Here is a 23563-nt window from a genome sequence, read left to right on the forward strand (position 1 = left end):
AGCCAGTCAACAAATGAGGAATAAAAAGGTCAATCTGCGTTATTTTGGGGGGCTTTTATTATATTATGAAAGGTTTGTAAAAAAAATAAAAAAATAAAAAAAAAGAAAGTAATGAATGCTGCACGCTGTGACTGAAAGCGCAAGGGGCAGGAGAACAGTGTCTTCCCTACCTCTTACTCCATCTCAGAAATTTACAATACAAGGAAGAGAAAATTAAAATTAAGTCAAACATTTTTAAGACTCTTTCAATGACGTGAAAGATTTGACATTATAGACTACAATATCTCTCTCTGGTTTCTCTTTTGAAAATTGTATCGATTTATTCAAGTTTAGCTCATGCTTGAATAAAATACAGGGTCTGACATTTGCTCCACCGAATGATCTAAGGGTTAAACATATGAGTAAATTAACGAAATAATTTAATGTATCAGAAGCTTCAATGTTCAATTGAATCAATTTGAACCAAAACTTTATAAGTTCTAACCTTGGAAATGAAACTAAAAGCCTTTGTACATTCTAAAACATTGAAATCAGACAAAGAAAGATAAAATGCAGGTTTAATTATTGAATTTTGTTTTGTTTTTAAATTAAGGACACTTAATGAGACGTCCAGTGGCCTTCATTCTTATTTTACTCTTTTTAGACTTAAAATATCAATCTCTTCTGTTCTTGATTTAATGGTTTCTGTTTTTAAATATCTCTTTGACACATGTTGACACGTGTGTTAACATTAAGAAAATCTTTGCTTTGGAAGCAGTGTAAAATATATCAATATAAAAGCATAAATAAATAAGGAACTTAATTTGTACAGATTAGACTATAAAACTGCACTAATATTCTGGGTTCAGCTTCTTTTGTCTTATCCGAAATGCGTTTAAGGTTATGCAAAGGAATCAAAAGGATAACATATCTATAAACATCCAATATAGTTTAGTACAAATGCAACATTCATACACCAGCGAGTGTTTTTAAAAATTCCTGCAAAGTCCTGTGGATGAGAGATGAGACGGCCTTCATTTCCGCCTCAGGTGATCTGCTCCTCCTGGTAGGTCGAGGTGGAGATCGAGCCATAAGGATCCACTACTGTCTGAGCACAACGCACGACTGTGGCCAGAAGGAAGAAACACAGCAGGAAGAGGAAGAAGAGGGCAAAACCGAGGTCCACGTCCACCTCAAAGGGAGGCGCAGGGTTGGATGGCTGGTCCATGAGGACAACGGTGACAGCGGATCCTTGAGTAAAGGTTTCTTCTCTTTGTTCACTTCAGGAATGTGTGTGGCTTCATGTGCAGCTGAGATGTTGGGGATGACCTGCTGTAAGAGATGTAAATGAGAAAGGATGACAATAGTTTAGAAATGGCTTTCTTAAATGTAAAATTGTCCTTTTTGAATACAATTAATTCACAATTGATTGTTAATTTAAACTGAATTAGTCAGAAAATGCTACAAAAATCTTCGAATCTACATAAACAGTTAGAGAGGATAAAAGAGAATAAAAATATAGGAAAAACGTGTTTTCACTTAATTTTTTATTTTTTTACAAAATTGAATTACGGTATTTGTAAATTATTTATTATGTAAACTCTTGAAAATAGCACAAAAACAATATTTCCAATGCTGAAAACACAGAAATTGTACTTTGGACTTATTATGCATCATGTTTCAAAAGAATAGAGAAATGTTTAAACTTAAAATACAAACAAATTAACAAAACTGATTTACTGGAAATGCACATGATTCAGTTCATTAAAAGATCCCAGATGATTTTAGAAAATTGCTACTCTAAAAACTGTTTTATCATTTTAGTAAGAATAATTCCTCAACAATACCTGAAACAATCAACAAGTTTAGAAACGCTGGAAACCAACAAAGCAAGAGGCTTAAAAGTAGCTTTAAACTGTTGAACTTCATTATGATGATAATTATCCTCACCGAAATAAAGACGTCGACGGCATAAGAGAAAATTGTAACTATGCATTCTCTGGAAGAAAAGCATGAAAACAAACATCTATGACAGCATATGAATGCACACGTGAAAACATCAACACAACTCAGTCAGTAAAACACTTTCTGCTTACCTCAAAATGACAGAAAACTCATTTAAGTCGCGTTCTTATCCCTAAACACAAGGCCTCTTCAGAGGTCTTATACCCGACTGGGGAAATAATTCACAAACCGCGTTTGACCACACCAGAACAAAAACCTGTTTGAAAAGATGCATTTAGCAACGGTTTGTGGAAACATTCAAACTTTCACAAAGAAAAAGAACTCACCATCTGTCCAGAACAGTCATCAGTGACGCCCAAACCTTTAATAAGCTCCAGTAGCATCTTTGGTTCCTTGTTAAAACAGGTCACACAAGACAGTCCTCTGTTACCAAAGACTTTGCTGTCCTCCCCTTCCGATATCATTACAGGAAAAATGAGCAGTGGCACAAATTAGCTCCTGCACTCAGGAGACATGCATGCAAGACACACAGGCATGCACTTACACCTTACGACCTCCCCCTGGGGTGTAAAGCCTTTATTAATACATAAGCAGGAATTGAATGACGGTCTACACGGTTCACAAGTGCATCAACCCCCCTGCTTTTGTTTTCCTGTCAGGAGTCCTTCATCACAGTCACAAACTGGGCTTCACAGCATCCTACTCAGGCAGATGGGAATAGTTTCACATGAAGAGAAGAGGCAAATATTTAAATAAAGTAGCAGATGAAGGTGTGGGGGGGGATCCAGAACACTTGGAGCCGGAGAAACAGGAGACGCTTTTGCAGAGCCAGATGCAGGAGCAAGGTGGAAATTGACCCCGCTGTTTTAAAATGGAGATTGTTGCATCAAGGCTGCCAGTGACAAGAACAGTGTGGAGGATAAAGTGCAGAGCAGAAGGGTAAAATGATCCTACTCTATATACAATTAGGCAGGGAGGGTTCCAAGCCCACATCCAAAAAGGCTGCAGGGGAGGGCGACACCAGGAAGACAGAAACTAATATGAGCCTGTTGGAAAGCTTTCCAGGAAACAAGTATTTCAGCCTGGAGTCCCACAACAAAAGAAAGTTGGATATAATAAAAATGTGTCTGCCAGAGCAAGGACGGTCATGTGACTCCTTCAGGTACACGCTACATCTGTGGGACCGTAAAAACCACTTAAAGCTACATGTGTTAGGCTCCATCGCTGCTCGTCCCCCAAGAAGGAATTTGATTTCTTCCTAAATTTATCATCATTTCAATTAATTTTCCGTTTTATCTCGACTTTAATCATTTTTAGCACAAGAGGCCAAATAACGAACTTTAAAAAAATTATACTAGTAAAAATGTTTACTGGTTTTCCAGATGTTTAGGGAAATCCACCCATTTTAAAGTTATCGTTCTCCTCAAGTTTAAGTCAAACGATCACGTCAGATATGAAACTGAAGAGAATCAAACTGGAGGAACAAATCCCATCAGTTAGGTGAAAAATAACATTTTAGTTAATCTAATTGTGTGTGTGTGTGTGTGTGTGTGTGTGTGTGTGTGTGTGTGTGTGTGTGTGCAAGTAAGTAAATGTCAGCTTAACACCAAACCCCTCACCGGCACTTCTAATAAAAACAAGAAGCTGGACAATAATTTTTTTTATAATCAATGTTATAATTTTACAGCTCAGACACAAACGACAGGATAAAAACGTTTTAGCAAAAGCCAAGCTCTGGGCCGCGTGCGATTTGGTCTAGAAGGTGGGAAAGTAAAGTGTTAGACGTGTTGGTACGACAGATGACAGATCTCGTTATTTTTACAATCCACAGTTGAAATGATGAAGGCACTCACCAACAATAAAGGGGACAGAACATGTAAACAAGATTGGCTCTTTGATTTTAAATTTCTACAAATGATTTCCACCAATTGTATTTTTAACTAAAATTTTTTCTGACAAACTAAAATTCTATTCAGAACCTCTTAGTTTTAACTACACATTTTAACTGAAATAATGTACTTGACTTTCGGCCAATACTGATCTAACAGACCATAAAGTGCATCTAAAAATAGATGGAAAATAAATCTAATTGCTAAATTCTCTTTCAATATATAAAGAAAAAAAAACAGCTGATTGGTTTGATTCACTCAAACAACTATATCCCAAATTTAAACCATGGCCTAGAATAAAAAATAAATAAAAATCATAAGATATTCATCTAAATAAACAATATAAAACAAATCTCTTTGCATTCTGCTTCCCAGAAGACGACACATTTTACACATTTCCACATAGGCACATTTCAGTACGTGTGGCACATGTAGCACCATCTCTCACACACTTTAAATATTATTTATCACCAATAATTCCACTTGATTAGAGGCGAAACACAACCAGAGTCAAAACTGCAGCTGATGTACTTGAATTAGTTTTTGTACTTAAGAAACTGGATTTAAATGAAGAAACTATGGCCCACCATTGCTTTATCATATGTTTGACAATGGTGCAGCTGGCAAATTTGTCTTCATTACCCAATAATGTTAACTGACTACAGCAGATCAGAACCCATAAGAATCACATCAACTCCTGAAAAGACTTCCAGTAATAAAACAAAGCTGTAAGCGGGCAGGTCGGACGCGTGGCAGACCGGTCAACAGCAGGAAGCTAAACACGTCGCAGGCGCGAAAGAACAAAGAGGAAAGCTGCTCTGCTGCTAGTCGCACACAAAGCAGATCATTGTGACTCTCCACCTGGCCTACTTCCTTTCATTTGCGTAGTGTCGTCTACAAAGAGGCCTAACAGTTCCAGCTGAACTGATATGGGAGTAAATCTGAACGTGTGCTGCTTGTTCTTTGGCTTCCAGGCCCACGGTCACCTCCTCATCTCCAAGTGTTCATCAGTCAAACTTATTGTAGTTGCTGTTGATGAGCGCGTGACCGTTCAGCACGTGGCCATTTTTAACCTTCCCTCCTTGCCGGCAGCTGTCATTTTCATCATCCGACTCCGTCTCCTCCCTGTCGCTCCGCTCGTCCTCGACAATGCCCTGCAACACAGAACAAGACGTCAGCAGCCGCTGGTCGAGGGTGAATGTGCTACGGTGCCACTTGCTGTGTGAAAAGCATGTCTCTTACATTGCCTGGGAGGAATTTGATGACCATGCGCACGATGAGGATTGCCCAGAAGATGTGCAGAAGCTGCAGCACTAACATCAGCCCATTGAAGAAGCAGAAGCCAAAGAAGGGACGGTGGACGGTCAACGGGTACACCAAGGTCGTGTGAATGATCCTGAACAAGAGGACAATGCAGAACAAAGAGGCTAGTCAGATCCACCTCCAGTCACGCTCCTCGACACCCGGGAGCACAGACAATGGGTCTGTTACTGAACAGTAAAAAGCCTGAAAAGTTTAAAAATATTTGATAAATGACATAAGAATCATTAAGTGAGCTCGACTGATATTCTATTTAAAACAATACAACTACAAATCATTTATAAATGCAACTCTAATAAAAAAAAAAAACAAATCAGGACATGTCCCTGGGGCCTCCCACTCTTTATGAATGAATCTGTTTGTTGTCAGAGCTGGATGTGGCCTGAGAAGAATAACACCCACTCGATTTGTTCAGAGTTAAGGGAGGCAGAGTGGAAACATTTCAGGGGTGTCAAATATGTGGCCCTCGGGCCGGATCCGGCCCGCAAGCGGGTTAAATCCGGCCTGCGAGATGGTTGTGTAAACTTTATTTTCATACTTTACAATGTAGAGTGAAAATAAACTTATCTTTGTGAGCAAGTTTTCTCTGTAATGAGTATAAATAAAACAAAGCTGCGCTCAAGGCTCACACCAGAACTTGAATCACATCCTGAAGTTAGATGCCACTCAGGATGTGACTTCTGATGTTGATGTGCTGGTGAAAGCTAAAAGATGTTAAGTAAAGTGAGTCAAATAAACTTTAAGTGCTGCATGAAACTGATCTAGCCATGTGATCTGTAAGCTCTGAATCACTAACGAATGTTTTTTTTATTCATTGATTTTTTTAGTTTTTTCAAATTTTCAAGTATACTTCAGGTGTTGTACTTGTACTATTTTGGATACACTGTCCTCAGGCTCCAGCCTTGTTTTATATTGATTGTATTAAAACAAAGAAAACAATCTGAAGTTGTTTTTAATTTACCGGTCCGGCCCACTTGGGACTAGATTTCCCTCAATGTGGCCCCTGAGCTAAAATGAATTTGACACCCCTGACTTGGACGATCATGCCAATGTTCGTGTGTCCTTAGTGTCAAAAATACCATAAAATGTTCAAAACCAAAGTCTGGCCACATGTTCTAGACTTCCTGACAACAACCAAGTTTAACATTTGTCACACATAAAGATACTAATCTTAAAAAAAATACTAAAATTGCATGTTTCGAATTCAAGCTGCTGAGTAGATCTCTCCAATCATCACTAAACCTTCTTATCAGGAATGAGTGAGTCGACATTTATGTTTACCAGAAAGGTAAGATTATGAGACGGGTGATGATGAAGACTACGGCAAACACGGTGAAGATGAAGTTGCAAGTTCTTTTCCATCTCGCGTAGTTGAACATTTTGGCCGACTGAAAAGAAAAAAAAATCAGAAAGAGGAGGGATCACCATTTTAGTTTTGTATTCTTTCCATTGTGCCGTTTATGAATACTAAAGGTTTAGAAGAGAGAACAAAAACATTTCAAACATGCCCCTGAAAAATGAGCATTCAATCTGTGAGTCACTCCAGCCTACAAAAAACTGTAGGATGAAGAATATGCATTTGTATGTAAAGAACAATTCACACGTACACTATTTAAAATACTGTATTAATTCTAACGTACTTGTGAAAACACAACAACTGACTGCAGTGCGGATTTGGATACGAAGCTCCAGAAAGTTTCTGCATAGAGTCCATTTTTCCGGACTACTCGTGGATATTCCTGAAGTTAAAGAAATGACCGGAGCCAGAAAGGAAGGGAAATGGGGAACTGCGAGGTGCATCCGGATTTATTAAAATAAAACCTGTGTTGCATTTCTTTTTTTCTAGATTTTGTTATCTCCATTAATAACATCAGTTCACAGTGTAGGATTAACATTATTTTTTTTACTAATTTGAACTCGTGTGAAATCTTTAAATTTGCTGCTTTTACAGGAGCAAATTTATCACTTGTACGTCGCTTTGGACAAAAGCGTCTGCTAAATACATAAACAAACAAATTTTCAGGGTTCAGCAAACGAACAGCAGTCGTTGTGAACGACAGTCTGTTTATAAACTGGACTGCATTCATTCTGTAGTCTGTGTGAATCAGACTTTAGATTTCTTAAATGAAATCTGCATGATCTCCTATGAAATATGATTTACTTGCATGCACTGCGAAAAGCCACTGACTGGATTACTCGCTCAGCTGAGGTTTCACCTTGGCCTAGATTTCTCCTATGCTGCATCTAGTGTATCATATAATATTGGATGCGTTGAATGTTTATTTACCACAACCATCTCTTGCAACTTCTCTACATACCTATCCTCTTGAAAAATCGCTTGATCTTTTCACTATTTCTTACCCTTTTAAACCTACGGATCTTTGAATATATATAATGTAACGTCCAGCAACGGTCAGTTTAGGTACAGCTTGACCTTTCACCATCTATTCAACATCTGGTCAGAAAGGAGACACAACACTGCATGTGTTCCCTTTAAATGAGTCTGCCTTCATACAAGCTGGGATTCACAGACTCTGCAGCTCTGAAAGATAAACAATAACTTTCTTTCCCAAGGTCCCATCGGTCTGCCTCCACAGAAGAAACAACTCCAGCTCGAATCAGTTGCTAAATTCAAGAATGATTTACTAAATCAATACGAACTTCTTCTACGACTTATAATCTAGATAATCATTAAATAAACATTTGTTTATTACTACTTATAATAACACTGAATAGATGTTATATTATGTGTCTACTAGAACCTGCCATGTGTTCAACATGTTTTGACGGCGAGGTCCTCACACCTGCATCCACACAATAAGTACGGTTAAGTAAACTACAACACATAACTTGCCCTTTTACCAGTCAGGACATCCGATATCAAAGAAGGTGCGTTTCTGAGTTGTCTAGGTAAAACATCTCCAAACTTGTCAGCCTCTGATTGGCTGTGCAAATCATAACAAATCATAACTTGGAGACATGAATATTCACCTGGACAATCCCAGCTCATCAGGCTTCCTGTCACTAATGTCATCATTTGATTTAAAACTAGTACAAAGTCCTCCAACTCACAAAGCTGGAAAAGCATTTGACCTCATTTTCACCAGAAACGGTGCCATAGACACAATCTGTCACACCGCTGCATCTTTCGGATCATTACTTCATCCATTTCAGCACGACTCTGCAAGGGAGGTCCACTACTTCCTCCCCAATGGTCTCATTCTGCCGCAACCTCCGCAATCTGGCACCCAACCACTTCTCCTCTCTTGTTGCCTCCACTCTTCCATCTCCCAGCACATTCTCTGCTTATGAAGTGAATGAAGCCACCGAGTCACTCTGCTTTTGTCTTAACAACTTGTGCCCTTTAGCCACTAGACCTGCTAGATCCTCTCAGTCGCACCCTTGGCTAAATGATACCCTCCGGTCTCTACGCACCAATCTTAGAGCTGTGGAACGGAAAAGGCGCAAAACAAAAGATCCTGGTGATCTATTGAAATTTCAGGAATTACTGTCATTCTCTGCCAGCATCACTGATGCAAAGAAAGCTTTCTACACTGACAAAATTCTCAGCTCTACTGACTCACAGAAACTATTTTCAACATTCAAAACTCTGCTCAACCCTCCATCTCCACCTCCTACCAACAATCTATCAGCTGACACCTTTGCCTCATTCTTCACTGATAAAGTGGCAGCTATAAGCAAACAGTTTACTCAACTGGCCACTCCTGAACATTCACTACCACAAACTCATTCAAGCCCAACCATCTCAGGCCGTACTGCTTCATTTTCCTCTTTTTCCCCCATCACTGAGAACTGTGTGTCCAAGCTTCTCACGTGCAGCCGCCCTACTACATGCCCACTTGACCCCATTCCGACTAAGCTGCTCCAAGCTATTGCTCCTACAGTAGCCGCAGCAGTCACACATGTGATTAACGCTTCACTGACATCCGGTACATTTGCAACCTCTCTCAAGCATGCTCAGGTTAAACTGCTGCTAAAAAAACATCTCTTCCTCCAAATCATGTGGAGAACTACCGACCTATCTCTCTCCTCCCTTTTCTGTCCAAAATCATTGAAAGGGTGGCTTTCAAGCAGATCACAGAATACCTCTCACAAAACTGTCTGCTTGACCCTTACCAATCTGGTTTCAAAAAGGGCCACTCCACTGAAACTGCTCTGTTAGCAGTGACGGAATCCTTAAAAGAAGTTAGAGCGACAGGCAAATCCTCAGTGCTTATCCTACTCGACTTATCGGCTGCATCTGACACTGTCAACCATGGCTTCCTTTTGTCCACACTCTCTATCATGGGCGACACAGAGAAAGCACATGCCTGGTTTGAATCGTACCTCACAGGACAATCATTCAGTGTATCTTGGCTTGGACAATCCTCTACCGTGCACCATCTTGCCACAGGAGTCCCCCAGGGCTCAGTACTAGGACCTCTTCTCTTTGCCATATACACCACCTCACTGGGTGAGATCATTCGATCACATGGCTTCTCCTACCACTGCTATGCAGACGACACCCAGCTCTATCTGTCATTTCCACCGGACGACCACACTGTTTCTGCACGCATATCAAACTGTCTCTCTGACATAACAAAATGGATGAAATCCCACCATCTCCAACTCAAACTCTCTAAAACTGAACAACTTGTCATCCCAGCAAAACCATCCATACAGCACAATATCTCAATCCAAAATTACTTCCTATCTCTGGCTCCTTCAAAGGCAGTTCGAAATCTGGGTGTTGTGATTGATGAACACCTGAGCTTTAAAGATCATGTTGCCTCTGTTGCCCGTTCATGCCGCTTTGCGCTGTATAACATACGAAAGATCAGACCATACCTAACACAACATACCACCCAGCTCCTGGTGCAATCTACTGTCATCTCCCGCCTCGATTACTGCAATGCCCTTCTAACTGGTCTTCCAGCCTGTACTGTGAGGCCTCTTCAAATGGTCTAGAACGCAGCGGCGCGTCTGGTCTTCAATCAGCCAAAAAGAGCACACGTCACCCCTCTGTTCATTGAGCTCCACTGGCTACCGCTAGCCGCACACATCAAATTCAAATTGCTAACACTAGCATACAAAGTCTGAGATGGTACGGCTCCCATCTACCTGAATCCTCTTGCAAAGGCTTACGTCTCGGCCCGGCCGCTCCGGTCATCACAGGATCGTCGGCTAGCAGTGCCTACACCACACTCAGGACAATCCAGACTCTTCTCATGCATCGTTCCACAAATGTGGAATGACCTTCCAAGCACTACCAGAACAGGGGCTTCCTTTTCAATTTTCAAGAAACTCCTTAAGACCCTGCTCTTCAGAGAGCATCTTCTTAACTAGCACCTTGCCTGCACCCATCCCCCCGCTCTACTGTCCACTCCTTGTTCCCTCCTCACGATTGATGTCAAGTTGTTGTTGTTATTGTTGTTGTTAGCCTCAAGGGCAATATGCCGATTATCACTTGTAAGTCGCTTTGGACAAAAGCGTCTGCTAAATACATAAACATAACAGCTAAACCTTAAAACTTGATCATGCTGAGAGATTCGACAGTTCTAGAGAATCACTCAGACTGGCCATCTGTAGCAAAACCTCTTTAACCATCAAAGATTTTGACATGTCATGCACGATTAATTTTGATGCTGGATGCTGTTGAGTAAACTTCTGTCTGTGGCACGGAGCTGCCATTCCGGAGCTGCCGATGGGAACAGGGAAAGAGATGGCGTGTGTGTGTGTACGCTGGTTCTCCGCATCAGAGCTCTTGCCGAGGCGAGCAGACAGCTGCTCAGGGGAGAAATCAGTGTGTGGCACAAGATTACGAGGACGCACTCAGCAAATTAATAAAATAATGTGGTTCAGAGTGTCCAAAATCAACACAGCTCATGTCTGCCTTTGTTTACCTTATAATGGATGACACCGCAGACTTTCCAGCGCGTATTAAACGCCGCCCACAGGCTCGGGGATTTCCGCATTCCTGAGAAGTCCCTCGGATTTATATGTGAACACTACACCGCCCGAACTCACACCATCCAGCCCGACCAAACCCCGACCGTGCCGACGCTAATGTGTAAGCGCTATAAAGCACCTTGAATTTGTGAGATTTGGAGACGAAACACCTTGGTCTTTGCTTTGTTAAAGCTAGCCGGTAGCTTATCAGTCTGAGGGACAAAGCACAATTTCTCCCAACTGAGGCTGTTCAGGAAGTTATTTAGTTGGGTACAGATAATAATAAAAATTATTTTAGCAAATTTTTTGTGCTGTTAATCATCCAAATTTTTTAAGTGCTTAAATAAGAATTTTAAAACGCTGAATTATCTGCACAAAGTACAGTAATGACTACATTTGAGCTACTTTGTGCCAACACGTCATACCTCCATTAAGTAGTCTGAGGCGTCATGCACCAACATGATCAAAGTCCCAGCCCGGATGTAGTTCACCAACCAGGAGAAACTGATGAGGAGGATGGTGGCCACATGGTGAACTATTTGTTCTTTGAAATCCTTTAGACACACAAACAGATGTTGTAAAGCCCAAAATCTGGACACTTATTGATCAGGCTGCACAGATTAGTCACCAATCAACAGTACCTGATGATCCTGGCTTCATAAATGATTTACTCTTTAAAAAAAAGTAGCTTTAAGGAAACAACAGTAAAAAGAAAATAAAAGTAGGGGTTGGAAAACAAAACCTGAATTTAAAAAGACTGACTTCAACATGGAGGCTTTTTGCTAAGCCTCCAAAATCTCTTTGTTTTTGGTTCAACAGATTAGGAGCTCAAAATCTAGTTAGAAAACCAGAGCTGGCGAAAAAAGAACCAGACTCGAAGTGGGAGGCATGAGTGAAACTAAAAGACATTCTGAAAGTCAACAGCTCAACTCAATACATCGTGTCAGGATTTAAGAGAAAATCAAACCTCAAACAGCACAAGAAATAGCATTTTTGGGCGCTTATTGAGCAACTTTGTACTGACAGAAACATTCTGAGAGGTCTACATAAAAAGCCACAGACTTCAGAGACAACAAGGTTTCACTCACCTTCCGTTTCACATCTGATGCTAGACTAAAAACGACAGAAAGATAGAAGCCCAGTTCGATCAAGTAGTACCAATACTGTGAGGGCAGCAGTGGCTGAAAAATAAGCAAAACTCCTTGTTCAATTCAGTATGTTTACATAAAACATAGTACCTGAAATCTCGGAAAATACGACAGGATTCTAATAAGGAATTTGTTACCATTTTTGGGAAGTCTTCCCACACCTGCTTCACATCATGGAACCATGGTTTCTGGGAGGAGATGGATCATTAGAGAGATCGCTCTGACAGTCAAAGCAGCACAAGTTTTGCAATTTAGCAGATCCAAAGGCAGCAAAAACAATTCCAAGTTGCCCTGCAGGTACAACGCTCCTGTGTTTTAAAGCAGAAATCCAGAGCTTTTCCCCTTCCAGCAAGTATATAAGATATTTTTTAAAAATCCGTAAAAATGTCTTAATCTGTACTGTGATATACGCAATCTTTTTGCTTACCCTGCCTCCCATTCGATTTAACCACATGCAATTTGAATTAAGCACTGTTTAGCATTAGCCAATAGCGTTAAAGACATTTGCTTATGTGTAGATGTCAACCACGGAGCAGGTGCGCGTTTGTGGAAGTAAAGTGATGCAGAGTTGGCCACATTTCTTATGGACAAGTAGGAAGCGTGGGAATAGTAATTATTAAGTGGCGTTTTAGCTCTGCTGCCTGGCTAGAAATGTGCGTTCATGAAAGAGAGGCGTTGCCTCCAGCTGCAATCAGAAGCAAGAAGAGGTGCGTAAGGTGCAGTACATTTTTCCACCTCTAGATGGTGCGCTAAGTAAAATACTCCAGATTTCTGCTTTAAAGTCAGCTGTGGTGCACCATGATCACTTACAATAAGTTAGGATCCTGCTTTTTGTTCAGCATCTTTTATATCACATTTTTCATGAGATGCTTTAGTTCACAGAATGTTTGTGAAAGTTGTAACTTTTCTACTCACATCAACAAGGACTCCCAGACCACCAAAGAAAACAAGAAAGTAAAATGTAAACCTCCAACTGTAAGAGAACAAACAACTATTTTAGCAAAAAGTGTAGTAAAACTTTATTTAACAGCAAAAATAAAACTAGCAATGATGCTGAAGAGCACAATCATTTGGGTTTTAGGGAAATATGAAAAATTAAAAATACAAAGATTTCAATCCGCCTCATGTTGGTTCCAGGAATGACATTTTTAATTTACTTCCTTTAAACATGTATTTTTCCTCAGATAAACCGTGAAAACATCCAACAGACAAAATCCTCCCTCCTGCAGCTGCTGGAAACACCTGGGTCAGATTTGGTGTTTTATCTTCAGCAGCCGCTGCCGTCTTGCAACAGTTTTTGAGAAATGCTGCCTCCCGTTCTGTGGGCGTGTCTGGGATGAAATTGGGTCCACTTATGACGAGACTATTATCAGCAAAGCAGCTAAACACAGTGAAATTACAACTTAAATGTCCTGCAGTAGCAGCTCATGTCAGAGCTTTACAGCAGCAGCCTCGATAAATCAAAGAGGTTTCTGCTGGAAGACTTGAGCAGCAGTTTAATATACAACTTCCCCCATGCTGAATGCTTTGATGTGGCACCAGAAAAGAATGCCAATCTGTGCAAGAACATCATGGTCTGCTTAAAGTCCTGTCTTTGATCAAACAATGCCAAAGGAATTCTAAATATCTCAATTTTAAAAATATTTATCAGCTGTCTGGGGAAAGAAACAAGCCCACCTTGCTTCCTGGAACTTTTTGAGCTTACTGGGCCGATCCTGGTTCCTCCGCTGTCTGAACCATCTCTGGACCTGTCGCACTGAACAACCCGTCTGTTTACTTAAACTCTCTACGGTGCTCTGACAAACAAAAAAAATGGCAGGACAAAGGAAAAAAATTTTTTTTAATATAAAAGTTTAAGGTGTGAGAAGAGGCTACAAAGCCTGGATGTGTGCATAGTGCGTACCTGTGTCAGGTGCTTCGATTTGTTGCTGAAATGGAATTCCAGAATGGGATTTAGAGGAGCACGGACACGAAGTTTATCGGTTACTCCCAGCAGAGAAGCCAGGGGAAGTGCTACTGTCCTTAAAAGCAAAAACATTACAGTTGATAGTAGGGATGTTGGAAGACACTGATGCACTGAAACATCACAATATTTGTGTTATGATACTGAATTAACATTTAAAAGCATTGATTTTTTTAAATAGAGAATTTACATGCAAAAATGTACTAAATTTCTTTTGTTTGGTGCAATTCAAAGTCCAACTGCTAGGTGGCGGCAGCTTTACCGCCTTCATTTCCTCAGGCAGGAGGTTACGGTCCATCCGGACCAGAACCTCCCGCCATAAGAACAGCTTCTTTCCATCTGCCGTTAGACTTGTGAATAGATTATAAACACACAACCATGCTGGTCTTCTGTACTCGACACAACGTCACGTTATCGGCCATGTTACCATTACCTGCCATTTTTTAATCGCTGAAAGTTTTATTCTAGTTTTTTTTAATTATATTTTATTCTATTTTTAATCTTATTATTCATGTTATATGTAGCACATTAGTACCGAAGCAAGTTCCTAGTTTGTGAATTGTTTGTTCACTGACAATGGCAATAAACCTATTCTGATTCTGATTCATTCTGATGGAATGACAAGTGATAACTCTGGGTGTGTCTCGGAAGAGTCTGGCCTGAGATTTTCAATGAAACTCAGTCTTAAAAATTGCAAATATCAACCAGTTTTAGTATCACAATTTATCAGATTGTCTCCCCGTATTGTGATAAATATCGTATTACCAGAATCTTGCCAATATGCACCCCTAGTTAATAAAGTTAAAGTCCCATTAGTTGTCACACACACAGGTGTGTGTGCGAAATTTGTTCTCCGCATTTGACCCATCCCCTGGGGGAGCGGTGAGCTGCAGACACAGCCGCGCTCGGGAACTATTTGGTGGTTTAACCCCCCAATCCAACCCCTTAATGCTGAGTGTCAAGCAGGGAGGCATTGGGTCCCATTTTTTCAAAGTCTTTGGTATGACCCGACCAGGAGTCGAACCCCTGATCTCCCAGTCTCAGGGCGGACACTCTACCACTAGGCCACTGAGCCGGTTAAAGTAGTTGATAAATAATATTTAGAGCTACAAGACAGAATTATGCTGATAAAACAGGTGACCAAATACTGAAGGTGAACTTTTAAGTCACAGATATATAAAAAGAAAAATGACTTACCTTTCAAATATTTTTCTTACAATCAGGAAGCAGAAGGCGATGGGTATGCTGGGCCAAAGGTCCCGTGTTTTAGGAAAGATTTTACCGTCATGATCCTTTAAATCATCCCAGCCGTGGCCTTTGGGGAACCAAATCCAGTCAGCCCATATCAGCTCACTCAGCCGAGATAACATCCTGCAGATAAAACAGGTTGAAGGTATTTTGAAAAAAATAAAAAGCAGAAATTCACTTTCGTGGTGAATTCCTCTCAGATTTCCTAACAGACCCAGCTCGTCTCTGAGCCCTGATAATATCCTGAGAGGAAGAACAAAACAAAACAGAGGCAGCAGGGAGGGACGGAGGTTAATAATCCCTTGGTGCATCTGCAGAAGGCTCCATTTCTGACCACATCCTCATGAAAGATGAAAGACAGCAAACAACAAAATAAAAAACAAGCAGTTCAACCCAAGTATCTATAATATGTTTACCTTAAAAAAAAAATAAAAATCACTTTTGCTGCACCTAGAAAATATATTTACTCCAAAATATTAGAATTTTGCTGCTTATTTGTCAAAAGACTACCTTTGAATCAAATGTTTGCTTGCTTAACAAACCGTTACTAAAACCAGTGGAGGAAATTACACAATAATCCCACCTTGTGTGTAACCTCTTGAGCAAAAAGTCTTGTGATACAATTTCTACAATTTATTCTTTGTTAAAAAAAAGAAAAAAAGAAAAGCAAAATAACTCATCTAAGAAATATTTTAAATATGATTACGTATCATTTCCAAAAGTACAGGTGTTGATTATTTTAGATAAAGCAAGTGGTCATACTGGAATTATCCATCTATTTTCAGCCACTTATCCGGAGTTGGGTCGCGGGGGCAGTAGCCTAAACAAAGAAGCCCAGACTTCCCTCTCCCCAGCCACTTGGGCCAGCTCCTCCGGAGAAATCCCAAGTTGTTCCCTGGCCAGCTGAGAGACATAGTCCCTCCAGCGTGTCCTGGGTCTTCCTTTGGGTCTCCTCCCAGTTGGACGTGCCTGGTAAACCTCACTAGGGAGGTGTCCAAGAAGCATCCTAACTACAGTAGATGCCCGAGCCACCTTAACTGGTTCCTCTCAATGTGGAGGAGCAGCGGGTCTACTCCGAGCCCCTCCCATATGACCGAGCTTCTCACCCTATCTCTAAGGGAGAGCCCAGACACCCTGTGGAGAAAACTCGTTTCGGCCGCTTGTACCCGCAATCTCGTTCTTCTGGTCACTACCCACTAGGGCCCGACCGATATATCGGCCGGCCGATATTATCGGCCAATACAGGGGTCATTAACACTATCGGCCAAAAAGACGGCCGATATTGCGCTACCTATCCAGCAGATGGCGCCAGCTTTATGAACTCATGTTGTGAGGCTCCACTCCTCGGGGGGTGGAGCCACCGTCACAGCACACATGCAGCAGAAGCAATTCAGTCAAGCAGAGAGGACGGTGATGAGGAAGTAGGAGGTAGATCTTCAGTTTTAAGCATATTTGTTGTGTCAGTGGTAAGTTGAACGGTAAAATAAGCAATGACAAAAGTATGTTTCCCCTCAACATGCTTCCTAAATTTACTGTGTGCCTCGTGGCCTCGTATTGAAAAGTTAACCTGAAAAAATAAAATAAAACTGCCGCAGCATTACGCTCTATGCAGAGCTCACGCTGCTTCCCCTTTAGTCATGCAGGGCAGTAACAGTAAGTAACATTGGCCTTTTTCTGGTAGACATTCTGGAATATTCTCAGACAATTTCCTCCGCTCTTCTTCAGCAGTCTTTCCAAACTCATGTGGTTCGCCCATGTGGCCTATAGAATAGGATAACAAGGGCGACGAATGAAGGCGGTCCCCGTTTCACGGCGCTTCAGCAGCACACGACCGTTGTCGCAGCTGAGGACGGGCGGCAACAAAGCAATGAAACGCTGTGCAGGGAGTCCCCTTCCTCTCCCTAGCTGGGAGAGGAGGGGGGCGGTAATACGAGAAAATAAACATTCCTCTACAATAGAATAAATCTATTGTATTTTTTCAGCCTTATATTTTACATAAGGCTTATACATTGCCATATACTAGTCATTTAACGTATCTTATTTTTATTTTCCTAATACTGTCGGCTTTGGAAAGGATCAAAACACAAAAGTGTAAAACTCCACAGACTCAGAAAACAAAAAACTTGAATGTTAGATTTATACTGACTGCGTTTGTGTGTTCTGTTGTTTTTGAGATTACAAAATAAATCTTATTTGCATTACTTGGAAACCCTAGTGAGTTACTGAGACAGTTCTTTGGTGTGTAATATAGAAATAAGTTAGCATCAAAAAGGCAGAGAATGAAGGGTGAAATCTTAAGAACATTTGTATTTATTTTTTTTTGTGTGAGGGAGAATTATCGGCCATTATATCGGCTATCGGCCTTTGTTAAAAGTTTTATATCGGTATCGGTCCCAAAAAAAGCATATCGGTCGGGCCCTACTACCCACAGCTCGTGACCATATGTGAGGGTAGGAACGTAGATCGACTGGTAAATCGAGAGCTTTGCCTTCCGGCTCAGCTCTCTCTTCACCACGACAGATCGGTACAACGGCCACATCACTGCAGACACAGCACCAATAAGCCTGTCGATCTATCTCGGGGTCTTGTTCACGACGAATGAGGGAAAGATGGAGCGTTAGAGGAGCCGATTCTCATTCGAGCCGCTTCACACTTGGCTGCAAACTGCTCTATTGTTTTATTAATAAAGCCTTTTCATAATAATTAGAATGTTGAGATGAAAAAAGGATTAAAAATGATACATTATGCATTTATTAGCCGTTTTCTGTCTGCAAAGATATATTACCCATGATGCATTGCTTCCATTCTAGCTGAAACTATATGTTTGTTGTGCAGATTTTACTCAGTAACATTTTCACCAAACTAACACCAGCGGCTGGTCCAGACTACAACCACAATGGACTTTATTCATTCCTGGCATCCGACGGTTTAAGTGGATTCGTTTTAATGAGTTACAATATCTGCACAACAATAAAACAATCCAAGTTGGCGAATCATGCGGACTTTGTGTGAAATTTTAGCATCAGATTTGATCACATGCTCACAGGGCAAAAAAAAATTTAGTGATTATTACATAAATAAGTCATTTTAAAAAGGAGCACTTCATAGCACCCCAAAGCAAGAACACACTGCCTTTTGCTGATGCAAACAGAGCAGCTGGCTTTTACTGCACAAGACTGGCAGCAAGTGCAATTACACGACATGCATCAAGTTAAAAACAAACGTGTGTAGGTGTGTGTGTTTGTGTATGTGTGTGACAGATGACGGCAGCTGTAGCTATGTTATAGCAGATGGAATTTAAAGTATAAACATTTCCTGACTGAGGACATTATTTTTCAAAGAATGAGTCTAAAAGCTTACATATTTTTAGGGGCACTCTGCATTATTGCATCTATTAATGCAAATTTAAAAAGTTTTTTCATGTAACTCTTATGGTTATTTTCATGAATTCATTCAATCTTGTTATAGAAAGAAACAAATCTTCATAAACACCATAACTTTGATCTCAGCTTTGTGAAAATTGTTAGGTAGCAACAATCACAAAAACACCAACATCTAATTCCTGAAGGGACTGAACAATACCAGTAAGTGACGTTTGGTGTAAAAGAGAAGTTTCAAATTGAGCTTGTTGTGATTTGGAAAGAAATCCCTCACAGACTTCCTCTTTCTTCTGCTGTTCCAAAATGCTAAATGCAAGCGTGCATTAAGAAGAGTATCTCAAATCATCTCTTCATAGACTGGCAGACATCAACACTCGTATTACTTTAGAACAAGCAGAGGTCCTACAACAGTTAAGAGGTTAAACACAAGACTTAACAATGCTAAAATATGATCTCTTGGCTCTCTGTGTGAGAAGGATTTCCGTCTCTTATCTCAACTTTAATTATTAGGCCTAATAGTAGAATGCAAATGTGAAAAGATGATGAACAGAAATAACAAAGTTCAACTTCACTCATATTTTTAATACATTAGCAGTGGTCTCTAGTCAGATTACATGCCTTGAAAGTCATCATCTGGGGGGAAAAAAGCTCTGATGCACCTGTTTGAGGACATAAAAGTCAGCTTGAGGAGAAAATCAGGGTATCTGCAGATCTAAGGGAGCCAAATTTAAGACTTTAAGAACTTTTTTAAGGCCACTTTGACCAAATTTAAGCTATTTTTAAAATTGAATTTAAGCTATAATTTCCAGCTATTGCCTGGAACCGGTGATAACCACGTCACAAACGTGGGATTAGCCATCCAGTTAACATTAAACTTGCACTTCCCCATGGCACAAGCTCCCACTAGCTTAACCAGCTAATGTGCTCATCTAAAAATAGCCCCCTTTAACAACCAACTGAATGTGTACGGTTCCGCTTACACCAACATCGTACACAAAAGATGCTGAACACTAACTAGAAATTCATGAAATTTTTATAGAAATAAAAGAATCTTGTTTATTGGGTCTTTGGTAATTTAAGACCTTTGGAAACTGTATTTAAGGATTATTTGTCATTTTTAAAGGATTTTTAAGGCCTTAAATTTGGAAAAGCCAATTTAAGACTTTTTAAGGACCCGCGGATACCCTGGAAGGTGGCAGAAGATGATAGATTTGGAGTCTTATTTTCTGATTAATGGACATCTTGCCACTGATTGGCTAACAGCAATGCAACTCTACCACTCATTTTTGGTTAGCAACGTTGATTTTTTATCTTCTCAAATAACACAATCCTGAAGGAGAGTTGCTAATGCTAACGGTTAGCTTCTACTAGTTGAGATGTTCTCTGGCTACCTCGTTGCAAGCCAAGATGGCTAACAGTGTGACGTAGATCTGTCAGGCTTTTCTGAACCGAGTGTTTTCCATCTAAGTTTGGAAGCTGTTACAGGAAATGGGTAGGACTATTTTTAGCCTGCATGTCACTCAGAGTGACAGATCATTTTCAAAAATTAGTTAAAATGGTTTCTCAGGAAACCTGCTCTTTAAATATAATAAACATATGAAAGTAATCTGAGGTGCAGATGTTACAACACTTCTGATAACCAACTCTAAGGCTTCACATTGTTGACATCAAAGATAACACGAAATAGTTCTTCTCAACTTTTATTCAAACACTTGTTCTCCTTTAGTTTTTATTTCATTTCAAAATAAGTCGACTCGAAATGTATCTGTGGTGTGAAGTTCGGGACTTTAGTTGTGCCTGTGGGTCAAACTCAACTGCAAAACATTAGTTCTTGCGATAAAAACATTTAATCACACCAATTGTTTTAGAAATAATAATAATAATAATAATAATAATAGTCCTAGCTGGTGCAACAAAATGGGATTCAAAAGTTCCACATGCATGTTAGACAACACAATTCTACCAAGCTGCAATTAACTATTCTTACATGTTTCACAAACAGTAAATGAAACACCTTTATACAATAAAATATAGTCAATGTCACATGTATTTAAGAATATAAAAGCCAAAAAAGTTTCAATCTATACAAAACTGCAGCGTGCTACTGTTAATCTTGAAATGTCAAGTTGCTGCTAATAGCTCTCTGAGCACCGCCTTGTAGACAAATAACTTTTCCAATCATATCCAAACTGTTATCTTTCGTCATTTCTGACACTCAAAAGAAACGGGAGGAAACCAAGTCTGCTAGTAAAAAAGTGTCTAAAGAGAACAATTAAAAGTGAAGACAAAACACTGGCTCATCTATTAACTTGGTTGCTTGTTTTAAGATTGAATGACTCATAAATAAGAACAGGGGTAAGAGAGAGGTTTCACTTTGAAAATTAGGCTAGAAAAGCAGCCAGTGTAATGAGGGGAAAAAGCCTGATGATCATAGAAAAAATATCTAATTAATTTTGTAAGCTCATTTTTAAAACATACCAGAACTTGTTCACAGTATGCAGAAGTGTGGACTCGAGTCACATGACTTGGACTCGAGTCATTATTTAATGACTTCTGACCTGACTTGATAAAATCTATAAAGACGTATGACTTGACTTGGACTTGAATGCCAATGACTTGCAACTTGAATCGACTTGCATCTGTTGACTTGATGATGACTTGAGCATATTTGATATTTTAGCACAAAAGTGGCACAACATGGACATAAATCATAAACCATTCTTTGTTCTGGGTTTGATCTTGTACTACTAAATGCAGCAGCACTTTGTTTAGAATCAGTTTCAGTTGCACTTTCTGTCTGTTTGAGCAAAAAAATTAAGCTTTAAGAAGCTTTTTTTCTGGAATTTATTATCATTGTCATTCAATTAAAGTTGAACAGATGACTTGATTACGACTTGAAAATTCAAAAGTTAAGGACTTGGACTTGACTTGGAATTCCACATCATTGACTTTGGACTCGACTTGGACTTGGTTGTCTTTGACTTGACTGAAAACGCATGTGACTTACTTGTGACTTGCAAAGCAGTGACTTGGTCACACCTCTGACAGTAGGTCAATCACCTCTTCATACTTAAAACGAGCCTTGTTTCAAAAACTGGCGCAGGGAGTGGCAGAATGCGCACACGTTGCGCAACAGGGAGTATCCGCACATAGCGGAACAGTCCGACTCTGATGGAGATTTCCAAAAGTTGTCCCAACAATGAAAGTAAACGCGAGCTTTTTGGAGAGAATAAGCTCCAGAGCGCACTAACTAACTGCACCCCTCCATGGGGTGAAAACTCTGGCGACATCTTTGTTTGTAGTTCCTGCAGCTAGCGTAGCATTAGCGACATCCGCCTCGAACATCTGCTGTACTTCCCCAAAGTGGCTTTTAAGTGTTTTGTTGCGTTTGTATTTAACAAATATTTCATTGATAGTTTGTTCTAAATGAAAAATGTCGTTTTAGAATTACAGGAAACGTTTGCTAGCTTGCTGAAGTCCAAAGTACCTTTTTATGACAGTAAAAATCGAAGAGTGGGGGTGTCAGCAAAGTTTGGAGGTTCAAAGTTTAATAAAAATCCTTCTAAACAGAAGCACTCTATAATTTCAATGCAAAAACAGTCGCGTATTGTGAGGGAGAGGGCTACAGATGAAAGCAGTGATGTTTAAACAGCTGCAGAAGCATCTGTGTAGTCCTCTTACCTTAATCCTCTCCGTGTGGGGCACTACTTCTGCTGCTGCTCCTCGTTCTCCTGTTTCTGTTGCAGCTCAGAGGATTTCATGAAGATTCTCGCCTCGAGAAACGCTCAAACTTAGTGATAGTTCGATAAATGAATCCGCCTTCTTTCCTCCCACTTCAGGTTCGTCTCATTCTTGGAAAACGGGGGGTGGGGGAAGTGTCGAGGGACTTTTTCCTGCGAAATTATCTTTCTTTTGTTGTGATATAAGACTGCGTTTGATCGCCAGCCTGATACTAGTAAATTCAGATTCAAGTAATTCAGATTAGTTTAAGGATGAGCATTTCTCATGGTTAGTTTACTGAACAAGAATAATTAGGGGGCAGGCTACTTAAAGTGACGTTTGTATGAAGGAAGGTTGGTGCCCCACTGTTTAGGTTCTGATTTGTTTATTTGTTATGGTGATTAGAGGTGATTTTATACAAATTCCAGACGTTATTTGGGAGATGAACATTAAAAATTAAATTTTGCTATTTAAAACAAATAATTTAGTAAACAAGGACCTTTCCAAAAGACTTAACACAAGTCGCCCCCTGCTGGCCCTTTAAAATAAGGCTGTTAAAATTATAATTCTGTGTGAAATGGAAAAAATGTATATTAAATGGAAGAGATTTGACAAAAGATTCAACATGAGAAGCTAAATCTGAGACTGCTGCATCTGCTTTGCTACAGATAGAAATACGGATACTTGATTTATTTCAAATAACAAGTATTCTGTGTGTGTGTGTGTGTGTTATACACGTGTGCATGTGTATGCATATGTATATATGCATCTTTTATATATGTGTGTCATCCTATCTTGATGTTTTTGACTATTGTGTTCAGGGACTGCAGATGACAAATAGCCTTTTTGCTTAATTTAGTGCATTTGCAGCAGCTTTTAATGTACAATTTAACCAATTCAATCATTTGTCCTTCATTCATTCATTCCAATATAAAAATGAAGATTTTTAGTCGACAAAGAAAGCACGTTCTCACACCAAGAAAATAATCTTACATCTTCAGT

General features: G+C 39.9%; 2 protein-coding genes across 2 annotated transcripts; both read right to left on the reverse strand.

Moving 5' to 3' along the window:
* Positions 1 to 32: 32 nt before the first annotated feature.
* Positions 33 to 3479, reverse strand: LOC129164580 (cortexin domain-containing 1 protein). Its single transcript, XM_054745100.2, has one exon. It carries the CDS (start codon positions 1205 to 1207, stop codon positions 1025 to 1027), a length of 183 nt encoding a protein of 60 aa, XP_054601075.1. The 5' UTR covers positions 1208 to 3479; the 3' UTR covers positions 33 to 1024.
* Positions 3480 to 3589: 110 nt separating this feature from the next.
* Positions 3590 to 23315, reverse strand: cers2a (ceramide synthase 2a). The gene is made up of 11 exons (XM_015973570.3): positions 22523 to 23315; positions 15411 to 15584; positions 14154 to 14271; positions 13928 to 14046; positions 13166 to 13223; positions 12388 to 12438; positions 12191 to 12283; positions 11528 to 11656; positions 6435 to 6541; positions 5076 to 5229; positions 3590 to 4987 (listed from the first exon to the last, which is right to left on the reverse strand). The coding sequence occupies exons 2-11, from the start codon at positions 15581 to 15583 to the stop codon at positions 4841 to 4843; spliced, it is 1149 nt and encodes a 382-aa protein (XP_015829056.1). The 5' UTR covers position 15584; positions 22523 to 23315; the 3' UTR covers positions 3590 to 4840.
* Between the last annotated feature and the right edge of the window lie 248 nt (positions 23316 to 23563).

This window comes from Nothobranchius furzeri, chromosome 19 (genome assembly GCF_043380555.1).
Source record: "Nothobranchius furzeri strain GRZ-AD chromosome 19, NfurGRZ-RIMD1, whole genome shotgun sequence".
Classification (NCBI taxonomy): Eukaryota; Metazoa; Chordata; class Actinopteri; order Cyprinodontiformes; family Nothobranchiidae; genus Nothobranchius; species Nothobranchius furzeri.

Excerpts from the sequence above, each read along its gene's own strand:
- cers2a (XM_015973570.3), bottom strand. The coding sequence starts at position 15,583 with ATGTTATCTCGGCTGAGTGAGCTGATATGGGCTGACTGGATTTGGTTC. Across the intron at positions 12,439-13,165 it reads GTCTGGGAGTCCTTGTTGAT|AAACCATGGTTCCATGATGT; the intron begins GTGAGTAGAAAA and ends ATCTCCTCCCAG. Across the intron at positions 12,284-12,387 it reads GGGAAGACTTCCCAAAAATG|CCACTGCTGCCCTCACAGTA; the intron begins GTAACAAATTCC and ends CTTATTTTTCAG.
- LOC129164580 (XM_054745100.2), bottom strand. The coding sequence starts at position 1,207 with ATGGACCAGCCATCCAACCCTGCGCCTCCCTTTGAGGTGGACGTGGAC.